At 36.9% G+C, this 17283-nt stretch overlaps 1 protein-coding gene across 2 annotated transcripts in view; it reads right to left on the reverse strand.

Moving 5' to 3' along the window:
- STAG1 (STAG1 cohesin complex component) overlaps window positions 1-17283 on the reverse strand; it is a 202849-nt gene that overhangs the window by 82321 nt on the left and 103245 nt on the right. For both annotated transcript variants that reach the window (XM_072867279.1, XM_072867278.1), the window contains exons 6-9: window positions 14307-14383; window positions 8476-8680; window positions 5501-5652; window positions 1042-1115 (exon numbers count right to left, since the gene is read on the reverse strand). In XM_072867279.1, coding sequence (XP_072723380.1) covers window positions 1042-1115; window positions 5501-5652; window positions 8476-8680; window positions 14307-14383 — 508 coding nt within the window. The remainder of the gene's footprint in view (window positions 1-1041; window positions 1116-5500; window positions 5653-8475; window positions 8681-14306; window positions 14384-17283) is intronic.

Below are 17283 nucleotides of genomic sequence, written 5' to 3' on the forward strand. Positions count from 1 at the left end.
CTATGGGTTACCTCTTCACCTTCTAACCCTCTTCTCATACACTCTTTCTTGTTTTCTGACATTTGTCTAAAAGATTTCATAAATGGTAAAGTTTTAAACCAGAACTTAAATCTGAAAGGTTAATTGCATAGTTTAGTATCCTTGAATTTTATCTTTTGAGTTTGATAAGTCAATTAACATTTAAAGAGCTGGTTTCACCAAGATGCTGCAGGTGATCTGAGGTATCTTGTGATACAAAACAACCCAAAATCTATTTTAAAAGACTACTGCTCTCTGATAAACCATACTCCAGAACAGCATGCACCAGTCCAAATCTACTGGTTTGTGCAATTCTAAAGTAAATAGAAGTACATGCATGTGCACATTCACACATGCACATGAATATAAATAACCTGCTGTGGTTTTGTATTCACAAGACATAGCATATTAACTATTAAAAAACCCCTTTGTGATGTGCTAACACCACAATAACTTTTTAATGTTATTGGTACAAATGTCCAAAACAATTAACAAACAAAAAATACATGTTAACTGGAATTAAGGCCTTTGATTGCCTTTATGTAATTTAAGGAGGAAAAAGCCTAAAATAAAGTTGAAGTTGTGGCTAAAGCATATATGGTGGAAACATCAGAAATTTGCTGTTTACACTTAAGACATACAAAAGGAAATGCAGAGTAGAGGTACCTTACAACCAAAACTGCCCTCTTATGATATGCAGTGATCATTTGATTACTCTTAAGATATGTCATGTTCGTGCTCCCACCTTGGACAACTTTTCTTTTTAAAAGACAAAGATTCAAATTCCATGTCTCCCACAACTCCTTGAAATTGTTTTACTGAATTAAAGTTGTATGGACAGGTCTACTGTGTAATTAATAGGGATTACACCTAGATTTTCTTCCATAACTTCAGTGTTTTTGATACTGCTTTTGTGTAATCTAGAATATTGCATCAGAAGAAAAATCAACACAGAAACTGCCCTTGACATTATTTATGATTATACTTTGTTAGCAGAGCCTACTGTAGCATGCATTTTCTTACCGGTATCTATGAACAAATATACCCTTAAAAATAGAGTTCATCATATTTTCGATTTCATCTTGGTTTTCTTGTAGCTGCAAAAAAAACAAAACAAAAATAAATAGAAGATCACTGCTTATTATAATTTGATATTCTACAATTCCTTATTGGGAAACATTAGAAGACCATGGAAGAGCACTTAAAGGTATTAGTAGATTCACCATTTTCTACTTTTCCAGCACATGCCTATATTGTGTGCATATACATATATATATACATATATATATGCAATGTCTTAATGGAAGAAAGTTAACATTCTCTACAAACATCAATTAATTGAGTTTCAAATTAGTCCTTTGAAGTGGTCATCACCATTTTTTTGCTACTGAAATTTAGACAAGTAGAGACTATGTGTTCAGTAATGTCAGCAGTCCTGTAGTCATAGTTAAACAGATAGAACTGTGAGTGAATGACAGCTGCAGAAATGAAGCTGGTTACAGATCAGAAATCCCCTCTGAAAAATGCAATGTCCTATTTAAGAAAAGTACTTAAAGATGTTCTCAATCTTAAGTATGACTGTCAGTTGCTTTAACTTCAGCACCCATGATAAGTGAGTTTCTGAACCAGGAAGCTTTCCAGAATCAGAGCATAGGTGCTTAACATTGCCGCACAGCTGACATCCAGGGCTTAGATTGAAAAAAAATCAAACCAAACCCAAACAAAAACCAAACCCAAATGAAAAAGGTGTTATGAGCATGTTTTTATAAATAAGACTAGTTTTGTAAAAAACTCAATATTTCACGTGTAATATGAGCACATCTTGTAAGTACTATGGAAAGCTTACTATGTGTCAGTGAGTATGTTAACACATCCTAAAGGAACATCTTGGAATCAATTCAAGTATACTCATACCGTCAGCTTTTGTACTAAACTAAGTATTACACCAAAATGCAGTTTTGTTAAATAAGATGACGCCAATTCTATACAACCAGGTTTTGGAGTGGAACTGCTACTACACTCAAAGCCATCGTTCTTCCATCAAGGTGTTTCTTAATGTCAAAATGTCAAAGCAGAATACCACAACATGTGTGAATGTAAATTTTTCCACATTTTCAGTATGAAAACCGCAACACAGCCTTGCTAGTACAGAGTGCATATATGCATAAAATAATAAAACCTGTATAATTATGGACATATATATTTAACAGATAAAACATCTTAAAGCCAGAGGCAGAAGTATGATCAGCTGTTTTGACTTCCTGCATAGCACAAGCTCATAAACACTTTCACCTAGGGGTTTATATTTTTCAAGCCATGTTTATAAATATTTCTACAGTATCTTCCAGATAAGATCTAAAGTAGCTTGCAAAATTCAGTAAATGAAGTCTCCCAGTTTCCTAAAATGTAAGGAGGTGCTGTCTCCATTTTGCATACGGGGAAAACGAGGCATTGAGGGTTCTTGACTAAATTGTCAAACACCTGCCAAAGAAATTAATTTCATAGTAAAACACATTACGTACAAAGGGAAAAGTTGGGTACACACCAGCTCTGCATATACCAAAGGGCTGGTACACAAAACAAGCATATTTAGACATGGCTTCCAGGAGAAGCACTACTTTCAGCATCAGCTCAACCCAAATATGCACAGACTAAATGCTTGTTCAAGAATATGTAACCCAAAACAGAACGTGAATTTCTAAGCACTCCTCAGTTGGTTGACTTCACAGGCTATAGGCAGGCAAATATCCCCAGAAACATGGGGCTAGAGACAACCTAGCACAGACTGTGGAGTAAAATGAGGATAGGAATGAACGAAGAAGCATCAGTAGGCCTTCTCAAAAACTACTGAGGCCCTGAAAGGGAAAGGGGAAGCTCCCAGAGAACTTTGGGTATGAATCATTAATATAAAAAACACACCACAGAAGAGAAGTAGGAGAGTGTGAACTTTATGAGCCATGAGAAGGTTAAGGTACTGAAGAAAAGTGTACTTAGACATTTCTTTGAGAGCGAAATGGAGCAGCACCATACAAGACTAAGCGGCATAGATGAGGGGACAGCATGGATGGCTTCCTCCATTTTTTTCTGCATGGAATTTACAGCTCGCTATAAACATGGTAAGTTATCAGTTATATAACTGATACAGGGATCCAGGTGATGGGGCAGAGCTGGTGTAGAAGCAGAATCAGAGATTCAGTAGGTCCATGTGAGACCCCTTTTACTTTTGTGTGCTAACATTTAAAAGATACAATTCTCAAATGTATTTTAGATTCAGTAATGAATTAACAATTCTTTGAAAAATATGAATTTTCTCCAAAACTGTAATTGCTTTTTACACTTTCAGCTTTTCTAGATCATGTACTTGAATTTGAGTGCTTAACTTCAGGCATCTTGAGAAAGCATTTGTGTCTTGGGATTCCTGCTCTTACCAATGCAAAAGTGATTTAACTCTCCCCCCCTTAAACCTAAGTAAAAATAACAGAAACATTCTCTTGTTGACTCTACGAGCATTTTGAGAAGCTCGAAAAGACATGTATGACAAGCACAAAATTTGAATTACTGCTGGCAGCAACTAAAACACAACTTCCTCTATTTTGTGGCAGATTGTTACATAAATCATCCAGTTTAGTTGAAAATCTCATTGACGAGAATAGACGTTCATGCACTGCTCTCACATTAGGCATGCAGAAGATGACATGAGAATGAAACACTTCAGAGAGTGTTCCATCTCTTCTACTTCAGATTAATTTGCCACACTTAGCTTGCGAACTGTCCCTATATAACCTTCATGAAGATAAACACATGCCTGTGTATGCGCTTACGAGGGTTTATTATGATGGCACTACATCAAAAGAATCAACTAAGAAAGTGTCAGCACAGAATACTACTGTAAATTCAGCATATTTAAACATGGGAATATACAGCATTATGTCAGGTATCCTTACACAGAGCCATTATGCCATCTCATCCTAATAAATCTCTTCTATACAGGGCCCCCTACTAAGCTTAACACCGTGTATCTGAGGACATAATCACCATCACTCCTCTCTGACTTACTCTTCTGCAACATTTTGATTAGAGTGAGTAGTGACATGAGAGAGACTGAACATACATATCAAAAGTTAAGGTTTGCCAAATGCTCATTCGTCTTTCAGGGTTTCACAGCCCTATGCTAGCCTGGGCATCATTGCTTCAGTCTCCCCAGAGCAATTATATACTGCATCTCCAAAAGACATTGAAAAGAACAGCTGAAGGAATGAGTATAGAAGATGTCCATAGACAGAGAGATACTAAACCAAGTTAATCAATGTAATTAGGGACTCTGTCCTCCTCTGGAAATTCAAAGCAACAATCAACAAATCCAGAATAGAAACTGTGCTTCAGTTATTTTGACAAAGCAATTCTGCTTCTTAAAATGCTTTAAGGCTTACATTGAATTTAATATTTAATTTAAAATGTTTCCCTTGCAGTTTGGGCAGGAGAGATTGTTCTTCCTTTGTACCTTAATGCATGATTTTTAAGAATTATGAAGGCCAAATAAAACTGTGTTACGGATTGTAGGGGTAAAATAAAAAATAGAAATACATAATTGTAATTATCCCCAGACAAAGACTATAAAGTAAAGCAATTTTGAGTCAAAGTTATACCTAAAAGAATACAAGGTGCATACAGGTAGGGCACCCAGACATCCTTAATTTGCCATGGAGTAAAACAGTGGTGGAGGAAATATATTCAAAGCTAATATATTAAAACCAATACATTTAAATCTAAGTCATATATACTTCAATTTTTCAATCAATCTTATGAGTTTTACATGGCACCTTTACAGATTATGGCTGTTTGGGTGTATATGTATTCATTTTCTACGTGTCATCTTTAACTTTCTTTTAAGTACAACTCTAAAACTGAATTTCCTGGGATATAATACTTTATTTAGGGATGATTACAGCAACCTTCTAATGATTTTGCTCACCTAATGCCAGACTGGTACTTACTAAAAGCGACTTTAATGTCTCCCTAGCTTCTTCTCCCTGAGACCAGGTGCTATAGCCCCCACTCCAGTGTTTCTTGAAAGTAGCTACAAAAAGAAGTACTAATGAGACACTATGTAATAATTGCAGTGATCAAAGGGAGAAATGGGCAGTGCAGTGAGGGACTACATGTGATCCTCTTTTCAAAATCTTTTTGCATAACCAAAACAGTTACTACTTACAACTTGAGACTAATTTTCTTCCTGCCTGGTCATATACACAAGCCTGAGAATAGAAATTACCCTGTGCGTGTAGAACAGCGCACAAACTCAACGGAATGTGTTAATGCAAGATTTAAAAATGTAGCCCAAGTAATATGCTTGAGATCACACAGACATGACTGCAGAACTAATCCCGTTTCTCACTATGGTACTCAAGTCACAAACCACCCTGGACTTTCTGTTGGAGGGAATGCACACGAATCAGGAAAAAAAATTCATCTTTTCACTTGCCTCTTTTCTTTTCTGAAGCAGCAGCTCCAATCTTTCATTAGCTCTTTTGCCAATCATTTTGTTTCTCTCAGCTTCATACTGCCTCTGTGTATTATCCTGATGAATGCTCAGGTTTAAGGCAACATTCACAAGAGCAGTCATAAGCTTCATAGCTGCAAAGGCAGAAGACAGAATATGACTCTTTACCTGTAGTCAGAGTTAAAAAATATTGCCTCAGCAGAGCCACGCTCACAGAAAATAACCAACTCAACCCTGACACAAAGCCATCTGGAAAGGCACTTCCCACCCAAGCAATACTCAGGTCACTTGGCTCATCTAAAGATCAGAAAAGAGAGTATATATACTGCATTGAGCTCCAGGCAATGCTCTTTGCCATCTTCTCCAGAAAATTATGCAAGTTGCATGTTCTGAGTGCATAAGGTCAGTGAGCAAGCATGTGAATCTGCAGGATCAGTGTACACCACGAAGCCAGTTACTGTGAAGTTACATACATTTCTCTACTAAGAATCATTAAGTATCATTATAGATGCCTCTATTCTAAGGGTATCTCTTAACCAATAGCTATTGAGGATTACTCAGTTTACAAGGGACCACAGCACTGTTTCTCTGAAAGGAAGTCTGACATTGCTCTGAAGTCAGGTGTATAGTTGTATAAACATACGATTAGAATTTTATGTACCCCTTTATATGCATTTTCACACATGCTGGATACAATATTGTTCGTGTATATTTTTCTGTCTTAATTTATGTTTACAAAAACATTAATAAGGGTCTTTCCCATGTTCTGTGTGGTTACATGGCATATCAAACACAATCACAACCTCTCTGGCTAAATATGCAGCATTGTCTTCAAGGTAGAAAAGCAACTATATAAATGGAGAAGTGAAGCTACTCTTATGTAACACTGTCTTATCTTGCTATTGCTCAAAGCTGGTAACTCTAGAAGCATCGACATGTGATTCTTGCCTTAGTTTCTTGCTATAGTGAATCATTTCTCATTCAAATTGGCTAGCACAGAGGAAAATTGAAAACAAAGACTACAAAAACATTCCTTCATGAATAAATGAAATTCTACAAGTAGATTTTCACAATCTTTATCAAGACTGAGCTCCATGGCATCATGCTGACCTCTGCTCTGCAGGATAGCAACATAATTAAATGTGCAAAAACTAGCTTGAAGGAAATTTGCAAAATCAAAACAAAGCTCTCATGTATTAAAATAAATAAATAAATGGCATGTATTATCACTGGAAAATGATCTTTAGCAGCTCCTATTCCTAATGTAAGTGCTAGATACATGTACATCTAATGCAAGAAGCCAGCAGTGGCTTAAATAACTGAAGCTAGTTGTGATGAACCTTGGCCTTCACATTTGCTTGTCCTTGCTTGAAGTTTCTAGCTACATAATCCATTCCAAATGATAGCGACTATTTCTTCCACGTAGGACGGGTCTTGGGTAACACCTCTAATGTACAGTGCTGTTTGCTGTCTTTTCAATCAAACCTCTCAAACATCTGTCCCACACAAAGAGGAACCAATCAAAATAAGAGACCAGACTGTATACATGATTATCCTCACTCCGTGATCTATCTCCTATAAAACTAGCAATGACAATACAAACAAATAGCAAGCAAATAGCAAATCAAAATCACCTGGAATTGAAGATAGTCAGTATCAGCTGGAAAGAAATACAGTTTCCATCTCAGTTTAAATAATAGGCAGAGATTTCCAGCAGGTTATCTGCAGCTCAAATAGTGTACACCTTTGAATACTGAATTTGTAAAGGCAAACTCTAAACCTGGAAACGTACACCTGCATAATTCATGTTTTTACCATCACGTTACCAAGTAAGGTGAAGAGTGCAAGGGGATAGGTTTCCAAAAGAGTTCGGCCACTGTGAGTTGAAGGTTTTGGTTTTCAATTTTAAAATCAAACTCCAATCAAATCTGGATTTGTTTTTTTTGATATCATTGGAAATCTGTCTCTTACTTAGATTCATAGCAAGAGATGAAATTTTAAATAAATTCTGATTGAATTTGTTGGAAACTGGGTATTTACACTTGGAAACTTGAACAAAATTCTAAGAGGCCGATTGTGGAAAGACTAACTAAATCAGGAACAAATACTGGCAGTAGAAATATTCAGATTATGACAAATGTCTCCTATAAAGGCTTCAAATATTTGGCATGATCTGTGAACAGTCCAGGGAGAAGAATCTTCCAATAAGATGTATTTCAGCACATGAGATGAGCACAAAGATACCACCTGACGTAACTAGCTTTAGACACCTACATCCAAGCTAGCCACCCTAGTATTGCTTTGTCATTGGAGAAAAATAGTTACTTCTAGAGAGCAATTAATCCATCTTACAGGAGACATCTTATATAGGTCTGATGAAATACACTCTAGAAAAGCTTATTTCTATCTAATTATATACCCAGTGCTTTCCTTAGATGTAGGCAGCTGTGTTGAAAGGTGCAGCGCTGCTGGAGGTAGAAGACAGTGACACCTACAACTATGGCCCAGTGCTCCCAAACCTAATGCTTCTCAAGGGTGAAGGCACAGATTTTATTTTTCAGTGGACTGAAATTCTTTGACAATACAATTTTCTTGACACTTATTTGGAATACATTTGTACTCTAAAATACAAAATTATGAAGACATTCTATATAACAAATGAACAACCAATAACAAAACACAAGACAAGCACGCCACTTTTGATTCACAGGATTCACTGGCGGCCCCTGGGTATGACATGAATCTCTGAGATTAAGTGCCTCAGCATACTCCTTTCCAAACAAAAAAGTGTATTTTAAGAATAGTCATACCATATATGGTGCTTGGATTTGATCAAGCTTTCCAGAGTTCTCAGTGCTGGTCAGATTCTACCTCAATCAAAATTAGGAGTAATTCTCAAACTGGCTAAATAGCAGCAATTCCTTTGAAAAAACTCTTCTCTGCACTAGCTTACTTACCAGCTAATGTACTGGTGTGCCTGAAAGCCCGGACCTGGGAATCTGACAATCCAGTCAGAAGAGAGATCACTGTGTCCATCATGTATTCATCATAAATGATGCTATACTGACACTGTCGAATGAGCACTCCAATGAACTCGCAGAAGTTGGATCGAAACTTCTTCCACTGTGGCCCAGGCATGGTAAGTGGATAATCACCACTGTCCTGAAGAACAAGACAATGAAAATATTAAGTATTAAAAGTCTCCCCATTTAACTTATTTTAATGTTGTTGTAGCCATCATGGTCTAAGTTTCTAAGCTAATTCAAGCCAATGGAGAATAACAAATAAAACCAACACATTATTCTTCAATAAACAAAGCAGCTTGTTGGCATAAAACCACTTTTTCAAAGACTTAATTATAACTGTTCTAGACTTGCAATATTAGCTCTGTATAGTCCAAAATAAGCATCAAGACTCAATTCTTTTCCTTGTGTCCTGGCTTAGGAAGTGGGGGGAAAGGATGAGAAAGGAATATTTTGAAATATTTAACGTCAAAACCTAAAGAAAGGCTTGTGTCATTCTCCATCCCCACTTCAACTCCATGTTAATAATCTAATCAACTGACTGCCCCTCCCCACAAACTTTGCTTTACTCAAGTTTACAATTGAGATCTTATCAGAAAGTAAATACTGTCCTTTTTTCTTATAAATTTACCCTTTTTCTAGTGGTAAAACCTGCCTTCTGATAGAAGTAATGGAAATTTTACTACAGATTCATATACCCCGGACAGTTTCATACATCCCATCTTCCAAAGATTACTGCAAGATTGGAGTAGGCATGTGAACACTTAGTTCATTTAAGTTTATCTCCTTTCCAAGTCTGCTCTTAGTATTCTCACTTCAAGCAATATTGCATTTCAGTGAGACTGCCCCTGCCAATTAGAAAATACTTTTTTCCCCTTCAGTGAAAAAAACCTAAATATAATCTCTCTGGTCAGCTGATTCACAGGGCAACTCCAGATTATCTAAAACATCAAGGTGATAACACTCCATCCTGAATCTCTCCCCCAAGATAAGAAGTTAGCAGTATCAAAGTTAAATCCATTTGTACATATTTATTCTGTGTTTTTGTGAAGAACAAGCACTTCTATTCTCTCAGGACTTGTCTTACTGCCCAGACAGAACCATATAAAGCCAGTAATGTAAGCATAGAGGAGCTGTAATTAAATAACCTTTCACCTAAACTTCATAAATGGTATTCCCCTGCAGCAAAAAACCCTATAAAATTTAACTAAATTACACACATTTCAAACATACTAAAATAACAATTACAATTGCAAAGACAAGCACTCAAATGGTAGAAAAAGACAAAATTATCAGGCAATCTTAATGACCTTACTGTCTCATTCACTGCAATGCTGAATGACATCACCTTAAAGAGCAATATTTTTACTTCTAACTTTGAATGTCCAATTTGAGAGAAATAGGAGCTTTGGTTTAAAAAAAAAACAAAACCAACTATTCAGAGGGTTGCAAAGCTCCTGGCATAAAGATATCTCCTAGCATGTTCAATTGTTGCCGTGAGTCCTCAGAACTTCTGTAAATCAGACCAAAACGCTATGTAGTAGAAACCCAGATAAACAGTCTATAATTAGCTGTGCCATGTGTTTCCAAGTGTTCTTTGTCTGTTTATGCCTAATGCTCTTGCTAGTGAATTTCAGCAAGGTACAATGTCTTCCCATGTAAATACAAGCCCTGCTTTACTCTCATGTTTATTTAAATTTAGGACTGAAATTAAAATGCTTAAGTTTTCTCCTCAATGTTTTTCTGACAGTAACTCCATATGAACACCCCAGACTCTGTTTCTTCTTCCTGCTTACACCTTATTTTCACAAATGATCTCCAGACTAAGTCCCTGCCTGCACAGTACCTGTGGGAACTCTGCCTGTGAACTTACGTGCATAATACATGCTTTCTAGAGGTATGTATATATAACTTTTTGGAATAGGTCCTCAGGATCTTTAGTGCTGTGTGTAACTACTCACATTTGTATGAAGTATTTTTAACCTACAATTACATATTAGACAGTTCTTCAAAAAGCATGTGAAGACTGCACCAAGAACATCTCATCTGGCTGAAATGGGAAGAATACATTTACAATAAAGCCACTTTATTGGATCTTTTATTCTCAAATACCAATAAATATGTGATACATCAGTGACACTGACACGTGATACTTGATAGTCCAAAGGTTAGAAAACTCAAACCAAAACAAGGTTTTGTTCACCTGCTAACTCTAGCACAAGAATTATGACGGAATTAATCTACAAAATGCCTGTACTCATAAGCCAAGCACCCAAATAGCGCAACAGATGGATGTCAGTGGAATTCCCTGTCTCAAACTGAACTTGTGGCAGCAATGAACAAAGTTATTTCCATCATTTAAGTCCTGCACAAGTGTTCCTCCACTCATGATGAGGAAAATCAATGCCTCAATCTCTGCCATAAATGCAGAAATTAGGACCAACAGCCAGCTGATTACTGCAGCACTGACAGACCAATGCAATGATCTTGAAAAAGTAAAGAATGCAGCAAGTCTGAACATCTTCAATGGAGATTAAGATATTTTCTGGGCAGCATACTGTGCTAATGAATAGATAATGCAATATTTTCCCCTAGCTAATACTACACTTGTACTTTTGTTTCCTATTAGCTGTAGACTTGTAGAAATGATTTATCATGTCACAAATATGACAACAGGTACTTTATACCACCTACACACATACACCACTGAGCACTAGCCCCTTTCAACCCTAATCTGATACAACAGACCTGGCATTTTAGGGACATTTTGATACATGGAGGAAAAAACACTAACAGGGGGATGGTCTCCATCTGATAATGGCAATCTAAAGATGACAATGAAGATAGGTTGGACTGATAGTCTGTCCTAATTATTTTGACAAGAGCATCACCAACTTTCTCATTCTCCTTCACTCCCAACACAGACTGACCATTACCTTCTCGTAGACTGACATGGGATTTAGGGGCATGAGAGGACAGCAGGGCAACAGAAATGTTCTGGTGGCAACAGCCCTAGGCAGCTGCTTTGTCTCAGGATGACGGGGGGGGGGATGGACATTGGGATTTGGGAGTCCTAGGGTACTGGAAGAGGTATAATGGGTGAAATGACAACAGTGATATTTAGAATGAAGAACTGAGGGCTGTTCCCAGCTATACAGAAAATGGTGGTGCTTCACTGAGAAAATGGATGACCGCTCAGCCTAGCCACCACTGTTTGTCTCCTTCTGGCTCCCTTTCTTTCATCACTTACTACAGATTTACAAAAAATAAAGAAATCCAGTGGCAGGATGGGCTCAAGGAAGGAGTCTAGTCAGTCTGCATGGAGTCAGGGAGCACAGCCAATGGCACTGCTGAGAGAAGGCAAGAAGTAGATCTGCCTGGGTTCTCTTCTCCTTTCTCTAGCAAGAAAAGAAAGGTTGGGAAGGATGATGCTGATCTGCCTAATTTAGCTTGTGTTGCCTTTAGTCAAAGGACTGTCACTGGCAAATGGCATCTGCTACCAACAACTCTCCCAGAAACAAATTATTATTGTCCTGAATCTTTAACTGGTGGACACTAAACAGAGGGCCAAAAAGTGTACTAATGCTATGCCAATCGCAGTTTTACGATCTGCTGAAGACCAAGAAAGATTTTGTTTGTTTCATTATGTGTTTTACCCTGAACAGTAATGTAAGCTGCTTGCATTCTAAAAGCTTATATTTTGGCAGGTCTTTTTTGTGACTATGACATCCTGCTAGGCACAGACCAATCTGAAATAATATGCCTAGCAGTATGAATACGGGTCATATAACATATAATATGAAATAGGTCATATAACAATTATAAACTTACTCTGTTGTGATCATCTGATAGATGAACATCGGTAAAAAACTGCACTAAATTCCAAAATGTTTTCCACTGCTAACAGGGTATGAGTTTATTCCAGATTTCAAAATATTCACTGGGTCATGGTCTAAGAATAACAATTTTACACTTTTATATTAAAATCCACAAATTCTTCCACAAATCCTTTCAAGTGTTAAGGCAGAAGCTAGACTAGAAACTTTCTGTTAGAACCGTAAAAGTTCTGAAAAGTTTTAGGTAATGCAGAAAGAAAGCTTATGTACTAGTAACTGTAATTCTTTGAGACATGTTGCTTATATGTACGTTCATACTGTGCATAAGGAAGAGAGGGTTTTTTTCTCCTTTGAGAAAAAACTTTGACAGTTTTTGAAAAGGGTTTTTTGAGAAATACTTTCTTCCATCAACTGTAGGACAATCCTCCCTCAGGCAAACGTTCTTTGGCCTTTGGACAGTGCCTTGGCCATTCTGCTTTGTATAATGAGGCTAGACTAAAGACAATATCCAATTCTGGTTTCAAATTACACTAGTAAAAATGCACTGCATTTTATTAAATTTGGATGGGTGATGTTTTAAAAAGCAAAACTAATTCATCCAGAATGTAGCATGAATTGATACAATCCTTTTGTTCGTCATTGTACATCTAAATTTTATTCACTGTACCCTATCCCACCTGTACACAAAGGCCCTGACTGAATACCTGAGCACAGCAAAAGGAGCATCCACATGGCCACAGTTACGTACATAGTTAAGCATGTTCAAGGCCGTGAACAAGATGGAAATCTTGCAGAAGAAAATCCTGAAAAAGAGCAGTGCTCACATTTATAGTTTTCCTGCTTAACTTTTTGAATCACAGCCTTGGCATTCCATTTAGAATTGATCAGAAAAAGACAGTGCTGTCCTACAGAAAATTCATGTTTCAGCATTTGTTTTCGTCACTAAACAAAATGAACACTCAGGAATATTTTTTATACATGAAAAAACCAAGAAAATACAGTTAAAAAAATCTCAAAGCTAAAAAGTATTCACCTAGGAACATTTTTATTTTGACAGAAGATACCCAATCTGAATTGTAATACACTTGTTTCAAACAAAATGCTTAGACCCTTTGAAAAGAGTATTTCTTTCTGTAACACTGTTCCAAAATGGTAATCTTCACGTCAAGTTACTACTTGGTTTAAATTGCCATTTCAAATGACCAAAACATCAATTTGCACACAGAAAACAGAGCAGAATGCTGCAAATGTCAGGCCTGCAGTCCCGTCTCAGGAATCTGGAGTTCTTTGTTGCATGATGGCAGTTCCAAGAGGTGAAGTTCAGAATCCAGAATACCACCACCAATTTCAGTGGGATGAGAAAACTTTCCACAGTTCTTCTTACTGCCTCCTCTTAATTTACCTCTCTAACACCCAGGATACAGACAGATTAGGATATCCCTAAAGCCATACAAAGATATATGAGGGTCTACACGGATCCAGACCAGGGCTAGCATGGATCCAGGCTAGTTCTTGCAGAGTCAGACCTGGTTAGGCTCTCTTACAGCACCGGATGTGAGCTTGCTCCATGCTTTTGTGTGATAGTACACTTATCCCTTAAATGGGCTAATTCACAAACTTTTCAGTACCACTATTTCAGCATCCAGGGCCTACTCAATCCACAACTCTGATTTCTCAAGATGAGTGACTATAACTACCTTTTCAAATTATTTTATTACTTTTTGGTTTTCCATTATTATTCTTTCCTAAAGCTCATGCTGGCTCATTATTCCTCATCCAATAGCTTAAATCGCTGCTTTGCTTGTCAATGCAATTTCTCATACTAAGACATTGCTTATCCACTGGTTTCTTGCCGATTGCATTTTTATTTTAAAACAAAAGTATATTGTAATATATTTCATAATGTTTAAAGCACTTTGTATACTATACCTCATCAAATTCTTCTGTCATTTTCCTTATGATTTCTGCATTTTGCATGTTCCTGAACATTTCAATTCTTACAGTACCTGTAATGTAATGAAGGAACAAAAGAAATTAACACAACCCATTTTTTGTTACATCATAATATTAACATTTTTCTGCTGCTAAACTTACAGCTCAATAATACATGTGAAAGAGTATATAATGCAATAATAACAGGAACGCATTGAACAAGACTGTCTCTTGAAGTGCATAAAAAAAAATCATCTGTTCTGTAAAGTGCTATCAGTCTCGAAGTTAGTAAAATTTTCCATCTTTTTACTCTTTACAACTGAGCAAGTGTGATACAGAAGTGATAACAATGCATATATGACTCATGCCATGTCTGCAGTTGCCAAGTGTTTTTAATTTTGTGTGCAAAATAAGATGAAGACCATCTTTGAGTTCCACAGCCGCCACTAGTAATTCTCCACTTTTTGGGTCACCTGGATTACAGATATACCATGATCTCTATGCGGAGACACAGGAGTGGTTTTCAAACTGCTTAGCTCAGGAGCAGCATGGCTTATTGACTTAGGCATAGCAGTGTGGGAATGGAGATACAGCCCCTGCAGACCAGAGCTAGCACAATTGCATCATACGGTGCTACTGTCAGCAAGGCTTTGCAAATCCAAACTCTCCAAAGGGCTCAGTCAAGATCTGAGCCAGCTCAGGACCCAAAGCAGCAATTGCATCTATGTTATTCCTTCATTTGGATTATGCCATTCCCCCTTGTTACCTGAACAGCGAAGCTGATAGGATTAACTTTTCATTGTAAATTGAACAAAGCTACCAAAAATTGAAAATATAACAACACAATAGCAATAAATGAAAATTCTTGTTACTGGATCCTAAATTCAATCAGTATAAACGCATAAAATATTTTTATACATTATTGCCTTTGCAACTAGACATTGTCTAAATATCCAGCCACATAACACAAGTAAACATAGAGAACATTTATTTTTTTTTGCTACTGCACGATCTTCTTTTTGCCACTTCGCAATCTTCTTTTGTTAATGGAGGAAACGCAGAAAAATTAAGCAAACTGCAGAGCTACAAAATCCATCCCAGCATCGTTAAAATTACAAAGACCAAGTCTCCCTGCTTTTGCAAAATGTTCAATTGGATTAATGATCCACTGCATGGCCCCAAAAATTCAAACCATAATAGAAGCTTAACAGCTAATAGTATTAGTCCCTGTACAAAGGATAAATAAAGACAATTTAAGTATACTAAATATTATGAGAATGTTTTAATTCTGATATTTCATTCCTTGAAAAACAAGCATTAGAAACATACACATTTCAAAATACGCAAGCACAGTTACAGCACACCAATCTGCTATATCTTAGTAGGGGCACCATTTTACAACGCAACTTAAATACTGATTTCTTGAATTGGTTTTGCTTCTTCATGAAATAATATTTACTTGTTCTCTATTTCATACTGGGTAACACTGTCAACCTCAGTTCTAACAATAGCGATTTAAGTTTGTGCATGGTAATCTCCATATTATTAATAAACAATTAGTAATGCAATATGTTAATATAAAACAAGAAACACAAGAGAATACTACTGTATGACAGTTGAAGACCTGTTTTATCACTTTGAAATCATCTGTAAATGCAGCTATATTTTAATGTTTCCCCCAATACTGAGAGTTTTGTTCTGAACAAGTGAAACAGTTTCACAGTATGTCTCAGTGTATTGAACAGTGGACAGCTATTCTTAGAAATCCACCTCAACTGCATTAATACCTCTTTCTCTCACTGCATGCTGTCATCTGTTGCTCTTCTCATAGTAATATAACTCTCATTAAGTAACCTATTGACCTTGGTTATTTTATTTTTTTATAGCCCTGATTCTAATTTTATTCTTATCTATTTATGACTTCTGTTAATAACCTTAAATACCTTCTACATAATATATAACCATATTACTTTGTCAGAAAAAGTAAAAATACCATAACAAAAATTCCTTGTTAATGCACTTCACTCGATTCAAATCTCCCTTCAACTTTGTATAATTCTGTTGTAGTTCTCGATATCTTTTCTCCCTGAGGATACAGAACGCAATTATACTATGGTCACTACTGCTTAGTGGCTCAGGTGTTGTTACTTCTTAAATAACCTCCTGAATGTTACTTCACAGTCAAGTCAAGTATAATTTCTCCTTGAACAATTTCTCTCAAGGAATCTGTTTCAGGAGGTGACTGCTTAAAGCACTACTTCTTTAATTCAGCAACTTCACACATCCGGTAACTGTGCTCAAAGAAAGCTGATGGCTCGTACTGGATGCACTTACTCTCCATGTTACTATCAGACAACAAATCCTACACACTGTGCCACAGACACATGGAACCTGCCCACTAAATTGGCCAAGGGGAGAGGTTGCAAACACAGGACTACAGACCACAGGCAGTTTCCCTTGAATCATGGAAAGGCTTTATACCTTCCATGACTAGAACTGAGACAGCATCATCTATCTCCTGGGCACTTTAGGATTTCTACTGATCACTGTGCAGAGGTATTACAGATAAGGTTGGTGTAGATTGCACATCTTGCAAACAAGCAATAGTCCAGCTCTTTGGGGGCATGGGCATCCACAGCATGAAACAAACTCTTGACATCTCCTAGGGATGCCAGAGTGGACAAGAACTCAACACTGCTAAGGAAGTGCCAGCAAGCATTAAGAGGAGTGAAGATGAACAGCACTTAACAACTCACTGTCACATCTCATTCTTTCCTCCACTTCTTATCACAAAGTTTACTGGAAGTCATGTTAAGCAAAATGAGCATTTCTACTTCTCTGGCAGTAGGTAATAGCTTTGGTCTGACTGCTTTTCCTACCACCACCTTTCCCCCACCTGACCAAAACACAATCCTGTCTGTTTTTCTGGGAAACACTCTGTAAATATGCTATGAAGACTGCTCACAACACATTT

This window comes from Ciconia boyciana, chromosome 7 (assembly GCF_034638445.1).
Source record: "Ciconia boyciana chromosome 7, ASM3463844v1, whole genome shotgun sequence".
Lineage (NCBI taxonomy): Eukaryota > Metazoa > Chordata > Aves > Ciconiiformes > Ciconiidae > Ciconia > Ciconia boyciana.